This window comes from Manacus candei, unplaced genomic scaffold (assembly GCF_025592945.1).
Source record: "Manacus candei isolate 608988 ecotype Guabito, Panama unplaced genomic scaffold, ASM2559294v1 h1tg000126l, whole genome shotgun sequence".
NCBI lineage: Eukaryota > Metazoa > Chordata > Aves > Passeriformes > Pipridae > Manacus > Manacus candei.
In genome coordinates, this window is record NW_026138174.1 from 1,682,492 (window position 1) to 1,702,104 (window position 19,613).

At 40.8% G+C, this 19,613-nt stretch overlaps 1 protein-coding gene across 10 annotated transcripts in view; it reads right to left on the reverse strand.

Moving 5' to 3' along the window:
• SLC37A1 (solute carrier family 37 member 1) overlaps positions 1 to 19,613 on the reverse strand; it is a 39,204-nt gene that overhangs the window by 9,894 nt on the left and 9,697 nt on the right. For 7 of the 10 annotated variants that reach the window (XM_051770817.1, XM_051770816.1, XM_051770819.1 and 4 more), the window contains 8 exons: positions 18,051 to 18,127; positions 15,983 to 16,149; positions 14,998 to 15,035; positions 11,134 to 11,172; positions 9,008 to 9,091; positions 5,174 to 5,308; positions 3,475 to 3,565; positions 661 to 723 (listed from right to left, as the gene is read on the reverse strand). In XM_051770817.1, coding sequence (XP_051626777.1) covers positions 661 to 723; positions 3,475 to 3,565; positions 5,174 to 5,308; positions 9,008 to 9,091; positions 11,134 to 11,172; positions 14,998 to 15,035; positions 15,983 to 16,149; positions 18,051 to 18,127 — 694 coding nt within the window. The remainder of the gene's footprint in view (positions 1 to 660; positions 724 to 3,474; positions 3,566 to 5,173; positions 5,309 to 9,007; positions 9,092 to 11,133; positions 11,173 to 14,997; positions 15,036 to 15,982; positions 16,150 to 18,050; positions 18,128 to 19,613) is intronic. The other 3 variants (XM_051770824.1, XM_051770826.1, XM_051770825.1) reach the window with 3 other exon arrangements.

Genomic DNA, 19,613 nt, shown 5'->3' on the forward strand with positions numbered 1-19,613 from the left:
GGTCTACTCAGCTCTTGATCCAGGGAAACTCCTCTGTCATGAGCATTATTTTCCAATGGACTGATACAAGGCTTATTTCCATAAGGGAAGTGGGGGAGGTGGACAGGGGATGGATGTGTGTGCTAAGTCAACCAGGCTTCAGGATGATGACATTTGTTTTATTGTGAGCTATACAGTCTACACTGGCATCGAAATTTAATTATTCATTGGTCACCTCACAAATTAGAAAGGAATAGCCTCATCCTTATTATTATGACAATCTCCCAATTTTATCACATGCAGTCATAATTTAAAAAAAAAAACAGAACACCTGTGGCAAATCATCTCTGTGCCCACAGAAAATACACAATATACAATTTGTTTTGTTAGAGTGGCAAAAGGAAGATATTTTGATAGGTGGTACGACCCAGACTCATGAGCCAGAGCTGATGGAGCTATTATTCCATAATATTTGACTATTACAATTTGTACTCGACAACATAATTGGTTCTGAAGATATTTTCCTACCCAACACAGCTCTCAGCTCAGCACCTTTACTGCCACTCTTCTTCAGTGGACACAAAACACAAAGACTATATAATAGTATATGTAATCTGTGTGTACCAGAGTTTTTCCCTGAACTGGTGTGAATAAGGATGAAATATGAGTATTAAAACTTACCAAAGATTCCACCCACATCAAACAGTGTAGAAAGGTCCCCAGCTCTTTTGGCATCAAGATGCTCTAGTGAGGGAAGCAAAACATTTGTGTCATTTCTAGACTACAAAAGACAGAAATCTCACCACAGTCTTGTCATGTCAGGGCAAAGGCATCTTACAGCAATGCTGTTTATTCACAGGAATAAGCTGCCACAAGGTGACATTTTGCAAGAGAAATATATCTAAGTGGATATGCAGCAACATAGCTTTTTGAATGCAATCACAATCACTGCAAGAGACATTTTACCACTTTTATAATCATGGAATTATAGAATGATCTGGGTTAGAACAGACCTTTAAGGGTCATCCAGTCCAAACTCCTGCAATGAGCAAGGACATCTTCAGCTGGATCACGTTGTTCCTTGAATGTTGACCTTGTTGACCTTGAATGTTTCCAGGAATGGGGCATCCACCACCTTTCTGGACAACCTGTTCCAGTGCTTTACCACCCTCATTGTAAAAAATTTCTTCTTCATGTTTAGTCCAAATCTACCTTCTTCTAGTTTAAAATCATTACCCTTTGTCCTATTGCAATAGGCCCTGCTAAAATGCTGGTCCATCTTTCTTATAAGAAGTACTTATTCAGTGTTTCTTTAAGTACTGAAAGGCAGCAATAAGGTCTCCCCGCAGCACTCTCTTCTCCAGGCTGAACAACCCCAACTCTTTCAGCCTGTCTTCACAGCAGAGCTGCTCCATCCCTCTTGGTGCCTCCTCTGGACTTGCTCCAACAGCTCCATGTCCTTCCTGAGCTGGGGACCCCAGAGCTGGAGGCAGGTCTGCAGGTGGGGTCTCATGAGAGCAGAGGGTCAGAATCCTCTCCCTCACCCCGCTGCCCACACTGGTTTTGATACAGCCCAGGACACAGGTGGTTTCTGGGCTGCCAGTGCACATGGCTGGCTCGTGTCCAGCCTCTCATCCACCAGCACCTCTCTGAGCCTTCTCCTCATCCACTGTCACCAGTTTGTCAGTCTTGTTCATGAGTAGGGGGTGGAGAGGGATGTACACTTACTTTGACCTTTCTTTTTTGGGTCACATACCTCTAGAAACCCTTCTTGCTACTCTTTGAGTGCCTTGCCAAGTTCAGCTCCAGCTGCACCTCAGCCTCCCTGACCTCATCCCTACACAACTGGGCAGTGTCCTCATACTCTGCTCAGGATACCTGTCCTGCCTTCCACTGCCCACATGTGCATTTCCTCCTTGTCCTGTAGTTTGACCAACAGGTCTCAGCTCAGCCACAACCATCTCTTGCCTTCCCTTCCTGATTTCTTACACCTGAGGATCAGGAGCTCTTGTACTCTATGGAAAACATTCTCCAAGATCTGCCAGCTCTGTTCTGCTCGTCCCTGAGGGCAGTTTCCCGGGGGGTTCTATTGATCAGCTCCTTGAGCAGCTGGAGTTTGCTTTCCTAAAACTCATAGCCCTGACTTTACTCTTTGCCTGACTCAGATCCCTCAGGACTGTGAACTCCACCAGTAAATCATCACTGCAGCCCAGGCTGCCTCTGATCTTGATGTCACCCAAGAGCTCAGTTGTGTTGGTGGCCCTCAACAGTGCTTGGACTGTATCCATGCTGAAGTCTGGCCTAACAAGTTTCCTGTTTGTGAATAACCACATACACAGGAACAAACACTCACAAATGAGGCTCTTTGCTCTAAAAGCATGATTAGTGTAGATTTGGATCACTTACAGAGCCTCATCCTGGAGGCCTCCACCATAAGACCTGTAATATCCATCACTAAATTATAGCTTGGCACAACTTGCACTGTGCAGTTCCAGGGGACTGCAAAGACACAGGGACTTCCTCAACCCCACAGTTTGCCAGGGGCACTGAGGACCACTGTGCACATACTTATATTTAACCTAATGTATCTATTGATTTGCTAACAGGGCCAGATTCCCAAAAGTACATCAGGAAGTTGGGCAACCCAGTCCTATTAAGTGTGAAGTTTCCAAAGGAGCTGAATTTCTAAAATCCACCTTTTTTTTTTGAAGCCTCTGCAATACAATTTACAGAGCAGTATGTGCTAAGGCAGAAGGGTCAGGGGCACCACCATAACCTCACCAACATCTGCCACAACACAGACAACAGTACCAAGGCAAACATCATTAACCTTTCTCCTAAAAGCCCAATGCTCTCAAGGTACCCAGTCCTGCAGAATCACTGGCTTTGGTCCACACATAAGAGGTTTCAGCTCCAGGATTTGCAGCACTTTGTGCTTTCACAGGGTGTTCAACCTCTGCTGGTTCAACCTCTGCCTCTCTCTTCTGGTTGTTCCTGCCATACTTGCCCAGCACATCTTTTCTGTTCTGGGGGTTTAAAGGTCCCATCATGGCTCACAAGAACATGAATTTCTCTGGTTAGGGAGAACTCCTTTCTCTGCACTCTAAAGTACAAAAAACCAAAACAGCAGTACTGAAACAGATAAATAAGTTAATTTAGATTGTTTTGTACAGATTTGAATAAGACACTCCAATAATGAAAAGCACTTTTAGAAAATAAGCCTTTTTGATTTGTTTGCAAAAGCCAAAGACACAGCATTTATACCTGGAATTGTTGATGATGTCAGATTCTTTTGTTTCTTTTGAAAATGCCCTCTTGTAATACTGAATTCATAAACCTGAGAAATATGTTAGCTGGTGACTTACAACACTCCTGCTACTGCAGCAGAGAAAGCCTCTTTCAGAAGCAGTAATGTTTATTTTCTTATTTATTTCAAGCTTGTATTCCCAGACACCTTGTAGTCATAATTCTGTATCCCTTTACTGTGATACTTACCTACACTTGTGATATAGAGGGGAAGCCAGAAGAGGAAAGTGTAGCTCACTAGCTTTGCAAACAGAAGACAAAGGGAGAACTCTACAACTCCCTGAAAGAATAAAGAAAATAGGAAGTTAGTATCTTGACAGAGCTATTTACTTTCAAAGGCCATTATGAAAATGGTTTCTAAGAAGCATTTAGGCTTTTCTTTTTCTCTCGAGAATTCCCAAGAAGCATTCTTCCCCTGAGAGCACAAAGAGCAGACTGTGGTATTTTACTTGTATTTTTTTCTCTTTTTTTTTTCAATTGTACTGAATTGACTGAAAACACTAAAATGGTACAGAATAACCTGAAGAGAGAACACTAAAATGAAGGTGAAGGATTTCATACTGTTTGGGACACCTACATCACTTATTTTCCTTGTGTAAAGAGTTGTCATACAGCATTATAGCGGGTTTGGAGTGTATTCCAGAGCAACTGGCATCTTTTTGTGCTTTTTAGATCCTTCCTTCAGATGGGCACAAGATTTCTTCCCTATTGTTCAGCTCTTTGTAAAAGGCAGTTAGCCAGTGTGACACAGTTCAAATCAGTTTGTGGCAAGAGCACACAGGGAAATGACATATTTTAGACACTGACTCGCTCCATCCTCTTTCCTGCTGGGAACATAAAAGTGTACTTACTGCACAGAGCTGCAACTAAACTGCCAAATTAACCTACTTTTATTCCCCTCACCATCTGATAACTTCTTGTTTGAAAACAGATTTCTGAAACCCCTGGTATGGAGGGCTGCAGTTAATCTCAGGAACAGCACACACACAGAGTTGGCCCCACTCCACATGGAGCTGTGACCCTTCCCATCAGCAGGCAGTAAAAATACCACAGAGGCTCTGAGATTCCAGGTGGCAGCAGCAGCAATCTTTCTACCCATTACTTCCACTTTACCACAGGAAAAAACAGTTGAGGACCAGACTGGAAAGGATGAGAAGATCCAGGAATATAGTGGCTGAGTACTGGGTATTTCCTCCCCTACTTTTTATATATGGTCCAAATTAATTTGCAAATAATAATTTTTCTGCATCCCACTGAAGCTTTTAGGCTTCTGTCTGAGAGGACAATCAAGTAATGCAAGTCCTGGCCTAAAGGAAACTTCTTTTCCTTTACCAGCAGCCCAAACGTTAGGGCTGTTTGAAACTTCTCTTACAACAGACTATAAAATTAAAGCTTTTAAAAACAATGCTGAAGAATGTAAAAAGGGAAGCCATGGAAGGCAGTTCTGACAAGAAGTGCTTATAGATTCAGTCTGTTATTCCATCCTTAGCACCTACATGTCATTAAGACAGATCAGTAAACTTTTAGAAGAGAGTTTAGAATAGAATAGACTATTTCAGTTGACCTACAGCAGCCATCAAGTCCAACTGCCTGACCACTTCAGGGCTGACAGAAGTTAAAGCACATTAATAAAGGCATTGTCCAAATGCCAAACACTAACAGAGAGAGATCAGCACCTCCCTGTCCACCTCCCTCCTCAGGAAGCTGTAGGGAGCAATGAGTTTGCCTCTCAGCCTCCTTTCCTCCAAACCAGACAAACCCAGAGCCCTCAGCATTCCAAGACTGTGATGCAAAGTTAATATATCCTCTACCACTCCATCCAGATCTTCACAGAAACATGAATTCTGAGGCAAAACTTAATTCTTAGAGGAACAGCACAAGTACTCACAGGTATTCTCAAGGCCCCAAGGAAGCTGATTGCTGATGTCCCATGTCTTCCTTCCCCACTGACCACAGTGTTGGAGTTCAGGGACACGCTGCTGTTTTCACTGTCACTAAGTAAGTGCTGTATCTCTGGATCCTGCTGTTTCCCCCAGCAACCACGTGAGAGAGAAAAGAACAAAGAATCAGAACGTGTGTACAAAGAAATCAAGTAATTCCAAAATAATTTTAAAAAAACAAGTATATATTTTATCACTGAAAGTTACAGCTTTTAAAAATACCTTGATTTCAATATGCAGAGTAGATACAAAGAGAGTATATACAGAATATCAGGTGAAATAATTCTAGTTGTTTATGTTTGAGTGCATACACTCTATTATGGAATCATGTTTTTCTTCTATTGTGGAACAATTTCACATATTAGAGTACATTTGGTGGAATAAAGCAGTTTCCAGGCGTCCCTTACCCCACTACATAAATGTGGTCTAATAAAAGCTGACAATCTACTGAATACTACAACACATTTCCATATAAAGTATATATTATCTTCTTTCTGTGCAAATATTAAGCCCATTTTTCAGACTCTGCAACACCATCTTATTCACTGATTTAAATACAAGCCATCTTTCCAATTGAATTATGGAAATTGGGTGTTTTATGTTAAGAAATCGCTTATTTTTTCACCTCTGTTTCATTTGAGCATTGCAATTCCCAAATTATAAAAGCCTAGAATGTACCAGCATTACCTAAGTTGTGAATTCTGAGTCCTTTTTTAGCACTAGAAAGAATTTTATCCCAAGAATTCCACTGGCTGCTAAGAATACTTGTGGAGCAAGTTACCACTCAACAAGAACAAGCCATCCCACTGTAGCCATGAGGGTATATGTTATTTTTATCCATCCACCACACTGAAACAAACTCAGAATAGAACTGGAAATTTACATCTTCCAGCTGTACACAGAAAAAAGAAATTTCAGGTATAAATATCCCTCAGTACCTCTTTTCCAACTCAGAAAAAGGATGGGATGCAGCTATCCTCACTTTCACCTGCTCACTGAGAAGCTTTACCTGGCTGTGCACTTTTCCTAGCTATGTGTTCTACATACTGTCTTCTTCCTCCTAATTCTTCAGCATTTGAATAAAGCCTCAGTGAAGAATTAAGCTTCAAATATATATCTCACTGTTGGTTAGGAAGGATAAAACAACAGGTCATTTGATTTCCAGTATTTATTACAAAGATTAAAACTTTCTGGTTAACATTTGGCAAGTTGATGTAGGAAGAAAGGAGAAAAAAAAAGTGTTGGAAAAATTCAATTCTGCTATTTTACACTCTGTGTTTCTAAATAAGTTCTGTTTTTAAAGAACATCATTTAGAAGGCACTAAGGAACCATCTGCACACCTGAGCCCAGACACTTAGCATAATTTTAGGAGCCACCGTGTAGCATCCAAAATTCTCTACATGATTTGTAGATAGGATACAGGATATACCCTGTACCCTGATGAAGTACTAAGTGGAAGACAGCAAAAACATCTAGGGAGCTTTGACTTGGCACTGTAAAACTGTTCATGGCACGAGTCACTCCATCATCATCATCGTCAGTATTTATCTTCTGAATTACTGGAGCGACTTCAAAACTTGAACTATTTTAAATGCAGTAATTTAGCAACTGAATTTTGGATTTAGCAATTCAAACCATCAGCTATTAACACTTAAAAAACATGAGAGAGAGAAAGAGAGAGAGAGAGGAGAAAAAGAAGGGTTTAAGCAGTGAAGCTCCCCCTGGATTCACTGGAAGACACTTCCAGGTAAGTGTCTAAGTGCACAATCTGCACAGCAAACTTAGCCAGCATTGTCTGAGGCAATGCTGCTCATTTCTCAGACAAGTAGCTCTACATCTATTTTGAAAGAGTGGGTTAAATATTGAAGTAGAAGTGACTAAAGTCCCAAAAAACTTATTTAACTCATGCTGGAAACTTCTGTCGACAATATGGGACTTTTATGCTGCAAATAACTAAAGATAAATAAAACCAGCAGTTTGTGCTTGGCAGAGTTAACATTGTACAGCCTTGCCAGCTTGTCATACAGCATGATTAGGCATATGGCACACTTTTGATCTCTGGGGAAGGATTCATTATCCCTCAATTTTGTGTAATTTTTAAGAGGCCAACCTAACATAAGCAGCAATGAATGCACAGAGGTATTCAGACCACGCAGCCAAAAACACATTCTGCTTTCAATCACTGCAGATCCTGAGTATTTGCTTTCTTTTTACAGTAATTGCAGAGGTCAATAAAAACCCAGTAAAAGCTGCCATTCTAGTGTGCTTGGAGACCAACTCATAAATGCAAAACATCTGCTGTTTGCACAGGCTCAAAAGCTGACTGTGAGAATCAGCTCCACACAACTGCAACACAACCACTGTGAAAAGGAAAGATGTTCAGCTCTGCTTCTGACAGGAAAAAGATGTTCTTCTGTCACTGGCAAAAAATCAGGAAGTCCCAAAGAGTGACAAACAAGGATTTTTAATTCTTTGATTCATTTCTTTTTAAACCTCGTTAAGACTCCGCATTACAAGCGTATAACCCAGCTGGCAGCGTGGAGAGAGGATGGGGGGAGAATACTGCCAAGGCTGCCAGCAAGTGGGAATTTGCAGAAGAAATTCTCCCCTGTGAGAGTGGTGAGGCACTAGAAGAGGTTGCCCAGAGAAGCTGTGGCTGCTCCATCCTTGGAAGTGTCCAAGGCCAGGCTGGAAGGGGCTCTGAGCAACCTGGGATAGTGGAAGGTGTCCCTGCCCATGGCAGGGGGTTGGAATGAGATGATCTTTAAGGTCCCTTCCAACACAAACCATTCTCAACCATGATTCTAAGTCATGATGTCAGAGCTAAAATACAGTCACCTGTTGATATTCTTATATCTCTCCCCTTATCTTCCAGCTGGTTGGGAAATAATCCTGACAAATGGTTTCTGGGCTGGAGACTGTTCTTAAGCAGCTGGAAACGAAAATGAAGAATTCAGTCCAGAGGGAGTGGAAGCTGGGCTGATCAAAATGATGAGTGAAGTGCTGCCTCAGCAAAAATTTCAAAACCTTTTTACCACCACTGATTATTGTACCCTGTGAATACTCATTACTATTCTATGGGCAAAGGATGAATGGAACAGGAAGTTTCTATTTTCCTGGAAAAGTCTGAAAGAAGTTGGAAAAAAAGTTATCCTCTCAGGATACAATGTGCCAAGTGTACTGAATACAAATACAAAATTTCAAATGGAAATTTTCAGTTAATGTCCATCACAAGATAAAATATCTTTTTCCTCATCAACCGGCAAGTCCAAAATTCAGTGTCTGCTGAGAATTACCAGCCCTTAAGGTTGCAAGTTTTAAGCAAGATTTTTCTGAATAATTGCTCATTTTCAGAAATATCCATCTCCATGCATAATCTTGGAAGTACATAAAACTGCTGCATTCAAAAGGGAAAGAAGTGAGACTGCAAAGACAGGACAAACACGATACATGTAGTTTAAATATTTCAGGTGGGCTATCTCAGAAATATTTTTCAGTGCACTGCTGGAATTGTGTCAAGATTACAAGAAAAGACCAACTGAGTGAGCATGCCATCTCATTCAGCTCTGTCAGCAGCATTTATGTCAGGAAATGAGCAGTATTTATGTCAGGTAATGCTTAGTTCCCTCGTCTGAAATTACATTTGTGTATGAAGATGGAAGGAGATTTCAGCATCATAAAAGGAGGAGTAATCTTCACCAACAGTAAATCTACTGTAAATGTTCCACATGAGCCTTAGGAAGCCTTCTACGCTATTTTACAACAGTATGTTATATTTTACCTGAAGTTTGCCATTTTCCTTAGCATTTAAGGTCGGCATCTGGATTCTGCACCGAGATGTACCATTCAGGAAGGTTTTAGAACTCTGAAAAACAAAACAAAACAACTCCATACTTCTGTTGCTTGTTTTTTGAAAGATGACATTAGTGTCAACCATTTCTCTGCGACAAGTTTTTGTGGATTGTAACATAAGCATAACCCCAAATGGAACATCTTTGATTTAATGACTGTGCATTTTGAGTTCTCAAAGTTCTTAAGCAGACCTATGGCAACGTACACAAAATGCAGTCACAAATTTATCTGGAGGCTAATTTCATGCTGGTTTTAGATAGAAGCCAGCACACTGACTTCAGAGCACAGTCATGCCATTCTTAACATCTTTGGCTGCTTTTTTCTCCACTGAAATTACTGACATTACAAACAGTTTTTTTCTCATAAGCAGATGATCCCAGCAGCAACCACAGGAGTTGATTTGTTTCAGGAAAACCTTGGTTCTTCACTTTCCTATCCCTTTAAGATTAAAGTTTATCCCTATAGATTATATTCTGCAGCATTATATTCTTTTAACCCAGAAATGGACTTGTGGACAGGAGTGTTAATGAAGAGCCTGAGCAGCTCCAGCACGTCCAGCAGAAAAATCAAGGCAATAAAGCTACATTTTAGGTACTTAGATGGACCTGCTTTTTATACTTATTTATCTACAAGTGAATTAGTGTAACAGTTCACAACAAAATTGCACTTCATGGAAAACAATTCTGTGATCTTTGGCCTAAAAAGGTTTACCAGGGACATTAAGGTTTGTCTGCTCAATTAAATATACAGCTTTAAAGGAGATTTGCAGCCAGGTATGGACAACCTATTGCTAAGACCAAAAGAAGCATTGTGCACACCTCACGTGTGAGATGATTTTTAAGTGTCTAATCACACACTTGATGCCACATTAAAAAAAAACCAACCAAAAAAACCCAAAATAAAACAATAAAACCCACCACAAACTCTGCCCCAAATAACGCACCCCAACCCCTTGAGCTCACCATCATGAATGAAAAAAGAATGCAGATCCTCCCTGAACATTCTAATTCCAAATTAATCACTGGGTTATTCTTCCCCAACAAAAATACAAGGATATGTAATGCAGTACTCCTTAGGCAAACTGCCATTCATCACTCAAATCCTTCTAAGAAGGCAAAAAACTTTTGAGGATAAACTGAAGTATTGCTGCTGCTCAGTACAGAGCTGAGGCAGCAGCAGTCTTGGGCACAAATTCCTCAAAATAAACCAACAACACTCAAGCCCCTAAGGGTCTGATAAAACAGATTTTTAAATTTTATCTTACAGAAAAATCTGGCTCTTGTCAAAAATGTGATCTACAATGATCCACAGGGAAGAAAACCCATTACCTAGAGACAAGTCATCTACATCTTTAATCAGTAGCTCAGTACAGGAAAAATGAATGGCTTTTTCATTTGACTGTCAAAAAGTAAGATTTACTGTGGTAAGGGGAAAATGTGTGGGGAAAAGGACTAGACTGAGAGGCTGCACATTTAATACTTGGACTTATTTCTCCTTTTCAGAAGACAAAAATTGCAGCATGGTAATTCTTAAGTGCACAAGCACTTTGCAACGGGAGTTTAAGAGAGTTAAGTTTCCTGGGAATGCAAAATCAAGAAAAAGGAAGTTCCTAGAGCATTAAGACAGGTCTGAATGAACAGTATGTAACTATGGGGGGAAAAAAAACTCCAGGGAGAAAATGAGAAGCAATAAAACCAGTTCTAAATCACCACATTACCCAAATGCTGTTAAACCTCCTCTTTAACTTTCATGATGGAAGTGCACACCAATGCTGAATAAATCACACTGGTTTCTCACTTTCATTTGTCACAGCTACAGCCATTCAGAAAGTCAAAGATTAAGCCTCCAGTGTGGGGATTTAAAAACCCTTCATTGCACTCAAGTGTTTACTTGGAAACAAATTTCAGATTGATAAATCAGAGCCAAGATGAATACAAGCAAACGAAGCACAGCCCAGGAAACCAGTGGATAAAGAATAAGAACCACACATTCAGGGCTCTGTGCCTGCCTTGCCTTCTGTGATTTTGGACAACTCAATGAAATCAGATTACTCACCACTACAAACTCGGTAGAAATACTGGGCTCACGATCACGCTGCAAATAAACAGTAGACCAAATTCATCCAGGATAGTGATATCACACAGAGAGGAACCTGACCTCTGGATCTCAATATAAATCTACACTAAAGTCCTTCCCTCAAGCTCAGCATTTATTTTAGTGGTGCTTAAATTTAACTGGCCTCATTTTTCCACAGTGAGGTTTGGTTTTTAGCACCAGCCAGCAGAGCTGCCTGCACCTAACCAAGGCATCTGTCAAAAATTACCTACTGCAGCCTGATGAGAAGAACAAGTGTGAATGTTTCTTTAGTGTCTCAAAAAAAAAAAAAAAAGAAAAAAAAAAGATTTCTGACCATTTGCAAAAACACAAACGTTGTTCAGGTTGACACTGAAATGACCAAGCAAAAAAAGGTCAGCAAGCATTTTATGCCTGACAAATTCCAACCCTTGTACAACATAGCTGAAATATTCTGTTCTCAGTATTAACACAGTCTTTTACTACATGAACCTTCCTTCAATTAGCAATCAGTTTTCTTTACAGTCAGACACTGTCATTAGCACACCTGCATTTGGAGGAGATTGTGAACTTCTCCTCTGACCTTATTAATTTCCCTAATTCCTAAAACCACCCTCCTGCAGTGAACAGAAGCTGTGAGCTTAAATCCGTTCACTAAGGATGTGGAATCCTTGCAGACCACACAGGTTTGAAGAGAAGTATTTGAGCAGTTCAAATAGGATACAGTTTCCCAAGACAGTGGTGAATCTTAATCTGAAAAGGGTTCAAGGCAGGTGGGGAAGTATTTTTATAAACCTCCCACAAGATTTCCAGATGGGAAACGGGAACAGGGAAGGAAGAAGTGATGCCTTTAGCTCTGGAGGGCAAGGTTTCCAGGAAAACTGAAGGTCAAATGCATCTCATGCAACAAGACTGTTCCTGGAGCAGGGATCCTGCTGGTGCCCTAAAGAAGATGAGGCCAAATGCTAGTCCTTTTCTGGGACTGAGGGAAAAGGTGGTGAATAGAAGGGGGCAAAAGCTCCTAAAATGCTAATTTTTTGTTAGAAATATCACTGCAAACAGATATTCAATGTCGAAATTTTCCATACCAGCTCCTTGAGACATATGAGCAATATACTGTGCAGAGCTCTTTAGTTGTGCTTTCCAGCCAAAGTGTATTTGAAACAAATGACAAACATTTACTTCCACGAGGCTTAACAGCAAATTCTGTAAACATGAGGCTCTAGGTGCTCCTGAACTCCATAAAAGTTAAGGAAAAAAAAAAAGACACTCCTAACAGGAGGCAATGAGAGTCACTTAAAATACTCTCATACTTGACAGAAGTTACCTTTGAGAAATGAAAGAGAATTAAATGAAAAATAGAGAACGTACTGTGATCCCACCTTATCTCACAGTAACAAACTAAGAACAGGAGTTCCCCAGACCACTGAAAGTATTCAGAAGATTTATCAGGAGTAGTTCATATGAGGAGGAGAAAACATTATCTGGTAAAGAAGAGATAACAGACTAAAAACATTACCTTCAGTTACTATTCAAGAGCATTTAAAATGTAAAAAAAAAATAAAAATCTATCTGAAAATATTGGAGGAGGGTGGTAAAGAACCAGCAATCATCCCTGTACAACCTACTTGTGAGACTTGCAAATAACAGGCATAGTTCACATGTATAGATAATTTCCATCTGGGATTCCCTTGGGACCTTCCCTCTGACATTTCCCCCAACAGCCCTGATTTGCTCTCAAACCTGGGAAACCCTATGACCTTCTCTGCCAATCATCCCTACTATTCTTCCAAAGAAACAGGTGAAAACATGGCAGACCAGATTGCCCACAGGTTCCTGGAAGCCAAAGGAAAAGAAGGCTGGGGCAAGAGCTGCTCTAGGTTGTGGTTACAGCAGAGACAAACACATACCAGAGCCTTAGGGAACATGAAACAAGATGAACCTCTAAATACACTCCTAAACAAAACCTGGCTATGAAAGATATTCTGTTATGAGAAGTTATGCACAGCTGGTCTTCCCAATGCTCTCTTTTCTGTTCCCTTTCCTTGCTTTTTATTTTTCTCTCATTCTATTTCGACTGCCTCCCTCTTCTTGGGTCACAGCTACGTGAGGCAAGAAAGGAAACAATCATCTTCTCATTTTAATTAAATATTTCCAAGGCACATCTTTCTGCCATTGACACGACTTCCTACAATACTTAATTTTGAGCACATAAAACATCCTGTGAACTTTTGTTTCAAAAGCACTGAGCAAATATCTTGGTAACAGAGCTTAACCACTTACAACCTACTTCTAGTGTTGGAACCATCTTATAGTAGGTACTTGGAAGAGAAAGCTTTCCTTTTAGAAACAATTTAAATAGTTATGAGTTTTGCTGCCACAATGGCACACAAAAACATACATACAACGTTCAGCAACCCAAAAAAAGCTTAAGACATTTGCACACACACATTTCAATCCTGCTTCAACAACGTCTTAAGAGGTCAATCTCTGATGTGGACTTTCAAACCACCGTGCCAGGAGAGTCACATCTTCCCTTGAAGTATAAGCTCTCATGCAAGATGCACTTGATGCCAGTGAAGCATGGGATCAATGCATTCTAAAACCTCCCAAACATTGACGTATAAACAGCTTCTCCATCCTCAAGGATTTCAAATTTTAGCAGGCCAGCCCTAAGCAATTTGATCCTATGTCAAATTTAGACCTGCTGTGAGCAGAGGATAGAACCACAGAATCCCAGAATGGTCTGGGTTGGAAGGGAACAAAGATCATCCAGTTCCAAACCCCTGCCATGGGCAGGGACACCTTCCACTATCCCAGGTTGCTCAGAGGTCCATCCAACTTGGCCTTGAACACTTTCAGGGATGGGGCATCCACAACTTCTCTAGGCAACCTGTGCCAGGGTCTCACAACTCTCACAGGGAAGAATTTCTTCCCAATATCTAATCTAAATCTGCTCTCTTCCAGTTTAAAACCATTCCTCCTTGTTCTGTTCCTACATGCTCTTGTAAATATTCTCTCTTCCATCCTTCTTGTAGGCTTCTACAATGTTCAGAGGTCCTGATTCAATCTAAATTATTCTGGGATGCCACAAAAACTAAAGCATCCATCTGTCATATGATTCATACAACTTAGCACAGATTTTTTTTCTCTCTCCTTTTCACATTTCTTCATTAATTTGAGTTTTAGACAAATAAATGCCACATGATATTATGGCTAAACTCACTGTCACAAACTGACTGACTGCTCCAATCTCTTCAATTCAGCTTTATATCCATCCCTTGCTTTTCCCTACCCATGTGCTCCTACTGTCCCTTCCTCTATCCAAGGGAACATCCCACCACCCATCCCAAGCCCACAGACACATGCTTCCTTGACCCTGTGTCAGCAGAAGGGCTGTTTGCTCTTTCTGCAAAGCCTCATACAGGGTTCCCAGTGAGACCCTTCCCAGGATACAGCTGGCAGCAAACTCACTATGCCATACCTAAGCAAGGGAGGCAACAGCAGGAGATGGAACAAAATGCCATGAAGATGCCCATGAAGACCAGAGGAAAGAAAGAAAACTCAAGAAAAAAAAAAGAGATGGACACTTTTTCCTGTTTTACTATCATAAGATCATCTATTCCAAAACTTTATTTAAAACAAATTAATTCACCTCTTGATTCATTTGCTTTGAGAGAAAATAAGGTCCTGGTTTATCAGTGAAGCACAGACAAATCATTCCCTCAAGAACAGGATCAGTTATAACAGCCTGGCACGAAAGAGCCATACAGACTGATTTCCAGAACTACCCTAATAAACGTGTATTAGGAGGCAAAAATCAAAACAGAAAAAGCATTCACTTACACTGGATGGTGTGCAGGAGCAACTTACATCCTTAGGATCTGAAATACAACACCACATATAGTTAACAGTGAAAAGAAGCCTCTTAAAACACTTTCAAACAGTGTTATTTACTGACAACAAAGCAACAGTACAAATAACAAGGGCTATTTTGGCAGTCCTGCTCTTTACAGAATTCTAGTTATCTCTGCAGAACTCTCTACTTGCTGAGATAGGACAGTTATAGTATAAAATAAGCATTCATATCTCTGAGTCTTCATAGGGACAAGATGGGGCATTCTTCTTTAACTTCTAATTTAAAGTGTCACAACCTGCTCTACCAGCTGACTTCTGTATTTCACAGCACAGAAGATGGATGGCATGGGTTGAATGGTAGCCCAGAACATACACTGCAGCCAGGTGGGACGTTCTGCTAAGATACACTTGAACAATTTATCAAGACTGGGAACTAATAACAGGGTGGTGGACTCAATTCTGAAGTGTACTGGAGTCATTCTGGGCAACAGAGCTGGGGAAGGGTCTGGAGAAGAAGCCATGAGGAGCAGCTGAGGGAGGTGGGGGAGCTCAGCTTGGAGAAAAGGAGGCTCAAGGGGGACCCTCTTGCTCTCTGCAACCTCCTGACAGGAGGGTGGAACCAGGGAGGGGTCGGGCTCTGCTCCCAGGGAACAAGGGACAGGATGAGAGGAAATGGCCTCAAGCTGTGCCAGGGGAGGTTCAGGTTGGACATCAGGAAGAATTTCTTCATGGAAAGGGTTGTCAGGCATCAGAAGGGGCTGCCCATGGAGGTGGTGGAGTCCCCATCCCCAGAGATATTCAAGGAACAACTGGACATGCCACTCAGTGCTCCGGTCCAGCTAACAAGGTGGTGATTGATCAAAAGCTGGACTTGATCTTAGTGGTCTTTTCCAACCTATATTATTCTTAAGCAGCTGGTGTTCCTCACCCATAACTAGAGCCCCCCATGGTTCTGTCCCTCTGAAGCACTCACGTTCAATGAGAAACAGGAAGCAAACAATCCCCATCACAGCGACGATGACTCCGGGCACCACGAAGGAGAGACCCCAGCACGTGGACACCCAGTAAGCAGCAATTAAGGATCCCAAGATATTTCCCACTGAAGTGTGTGAATTCCAGATTCCCATGATCAAACCTCTCCTGCATTAAAAAAAAAACAAAACCAAAACCAAACAACAACCCACAAACTTTTATTATTACAAGCATTACTGGATTGAGAGAAGTTTATCAAAAATAGCTGTTCATCTGTGCTGTTACTGAAATATTTCAATATTTGCAGTCTTATGGTTCTTTAACTGATCGTTTCTTTATGCTACAGTCTCCATCTGGCAATTTCAAGGCACCTAAATATTAATAAAAGTGTTGTAAAATACTTCTCTGTGCATTGCAGAACTCATCCTGCATTTAATGGCATTTAAAGACACCATTAGGGCTTGCATGTTTCTAGACAGAGTTTTTTTGATTTAAACAAGTATGCAGATGTTGTGTAGCATGTGGACATGAAGTCTGATGCTTTTGGGAATGAAAATCCTCCTGCAAACACATTGCCCTGATAATCTGATGCTTTCAGGACATGGTAGACTTATCATGCAGAAGAAAACAACCTGTACAGGATATGTGGAGCAAATTCAGTACTTTCTGGTCACATTCTGGACTTGTTGGGCACTAGCAGAAGATGACACCTGTGCAAGCTTGGCTAACACACACACATCAGGCTGCTGTCTGCCTGGAAATCCCAGATTAGCTCCAGCTCAGCTAATGTAAACCACAAAAATCCTACTGAAGTCATGACAGCAGGGTGTTTTTTTTTCCCTTCCTTGTTATTCCACATGGGAAAACTGCCTTGTCCTCAGCAGTTTATGTGGAGCAACCTAACTTGAACAAGGCCCAGTCTTTTCCTTGGGCTAAAGATCTAACAGGTCTGCCCACATTTTCATGGAATTTGTGGAAAAATGAGAACAAGAACCAGAACACTGACATTCAAACAAGAGCCCTACCCACCAGTCCACTCTGTGGCCTCCTAAAAGTAAAGGCTGTTGCTTTTGTACTTTACAACCGTATCGGGGATATTGGACTAATCCTCTGCATAGCATGACTGGCATCCTCAATAAACACCTGAGAGATCCAACAGCAGTCCTATTTATTTTGCAGACTCATCAATTTTGTTCAGTACTGTATGACAGTTATTCTCTGCATTTTGTAACATTCACCTAAAAGGCTGCAGGGACTACAGAAAACCACCTGAACCTACATTTTCACAACTATGCTGTGATTTTATATAGAAAGCATATATTTAACTGTTGTATATCCTTCTCTGGAACTGACAGACCATAATGCTCTTTTATGGTATTTATCTACAAAGGATGGTACTGCAGTAGCATTATTATGTGCTACATCCACCAACCATTATCAGAGCCAGTGGATTTACCATGCAGCTCTTGCAAAATTTATGGAAAACTACTGTATGGTGGTATGACAAAATAAACATTAGAAGTGACCTCTGTGCAGGATTAAGATAAAAAACCCAAATAGACGATTTAAAGAAAAGTGACAAAAAGAAAGGTTAAATCAGCTGCCATACGTATTTTCCTTTTTAAATTGAATTTTTAAGTTTATGTAAGTGTGTTAGAAAAAAGGATATTGGACAGATACTTTTTACAGTTACACCCTGACAACTGTTTTGAAACACAAATGAAAACATGGGAAATTCCACATTTAAAATGGCATAATAACAGCCTGCACTGAAAGTAGTTTTAGACTGTTAATATTTGCAATGATTATTCTAATTCAATTCTGAAATATTTCATCTGAAAAACTAGGTGTCAGACTAAAGAGCTACCAGAGAACATTGGTTTGACATGAGGGAGAACATTTCAAACCCATATACAAACTAATTAGTGTAACAAAGGAAGCAAGTTCTACTTAGCTGCTTTTTCATCCCCCAAAAACACAGAAGCAGAAAAAGATATTTAAATTGGCTGTATTGCAGCCCAGAATGTATTGATCTGTACTTCCAAAAGTCTGGATAACATATGATTTACCTTCCTTTTCCAAACCAGTTGCCAATACATGTAACGACACTCGGCCAGCCAGTAGTTTGCACCAAACCATTTGCTATCTGAAAGTATATAAAAATTATAATAAATAAACATACCCTATAATAAGTCAGGCTCCTACACAATCCCTGCCGAGTGCTGCAGTGGGAAAAGGAAGCCCTCACAAATGCTCTGAATTTAGAAATTTAGCGGGGAGGTTTGAAAGTGATATTTTTTCCCCAAGAATAATCAAGTTACAATGTTTTGCAGAGATTCTTCCCTGTACCTACATCCTCACAATTATTTTATGATTTAAATCACAGACTGTTGTCATTCAATCACAATGCTCACCAAAACTCACACTGCACTGAGAAGTGAATTCTCCACACTCAAAGAGCAACACAGAAAACTTCACAGAATATTCTGAGTTGGAAGGGACCCACAAGGATCACTGAGTCCACCTCTAATGCTTATCTCAATCTGAGCATATGGCAAAGTGTGTTTGCAATCAAACAAAGTGGAAAAACAAAGAAAGCTTTAGGGGAGACTGGCTAACTTTGAACATTCACTTTAAAATGCTTAACAGACACCTGTAAATAAACTGAGAGGAGGAATTTAGCTTACTATTTCAGGCTGAAGTAGGAACTAGTTCAGCCTCCACATTGCAAAGATTATAACTTTAACTATCTCTAACCCTACTCTAGAATTACATCTTAATGCAAAGGTCACAGTACAGTAACTGTACAGTGGGCATCTGAACATGCAACAAAATCACCTCACTCTACCCCACAAAAAACAAGTAGGCTGGTGGTGCCAGACCACCCTTGGTACTCCAGGACTCACTGACCACATCCCACAGGGCATCATTGCTAGAGACAGTCAGCTTAACCCTAAAGGAGCCAGCTCATGCCCTGGAAACCACCTGATCCAAGAAGGCTGGGGCAGGGACAGGGTTAAACAGATTAATTGGTGACATGGTTACACAAGCTTGCTGTGCCCAAGTTAGTACCTGTGCATGCCATGCTGCTCAGTGCCATGCAAAGGTGCCAGAGGAGAGAATCCTACTGCAATAACACACAGGAAGCAGCAGTGCCAAGGTGCAGACCTGCCCAAAACAGCTCAAGTGCTGACCATGTCCTGCTCCTGACCTAAAGTGCATTTCAGGTCAACAGCAAATATTCTTGTGACACCTGATTAGTGCTCTGAAAAAATCTCACACAATGAATCTCATTACATAAGCCACACCAGTGTGGGAGACTGTTCATCATTAGCAGTATAAATGTATTTTTCCCGCAGAGAAGGCCAGGATGAGTCACTCAGGTCTTGGCAGACTGACAAAAGTAAATAGGCTTGTTTTAAAACTCGCCCACATTTAAGCTTGCAAAGATTTGATCATTGATTTGACACAGGGTGAAACACACTAATTTGTTTTCAAAGATTTCTTTCGCTAGAAAAACACTTTTCAAAAATAAAACCTGGGGCTATCCACTCTGTCAGTTCTGCCTGTCATCACTGACAGTGTGTTCCAACATTCACACCCTCCCATCCAACCACTAATCACTGCGTGTG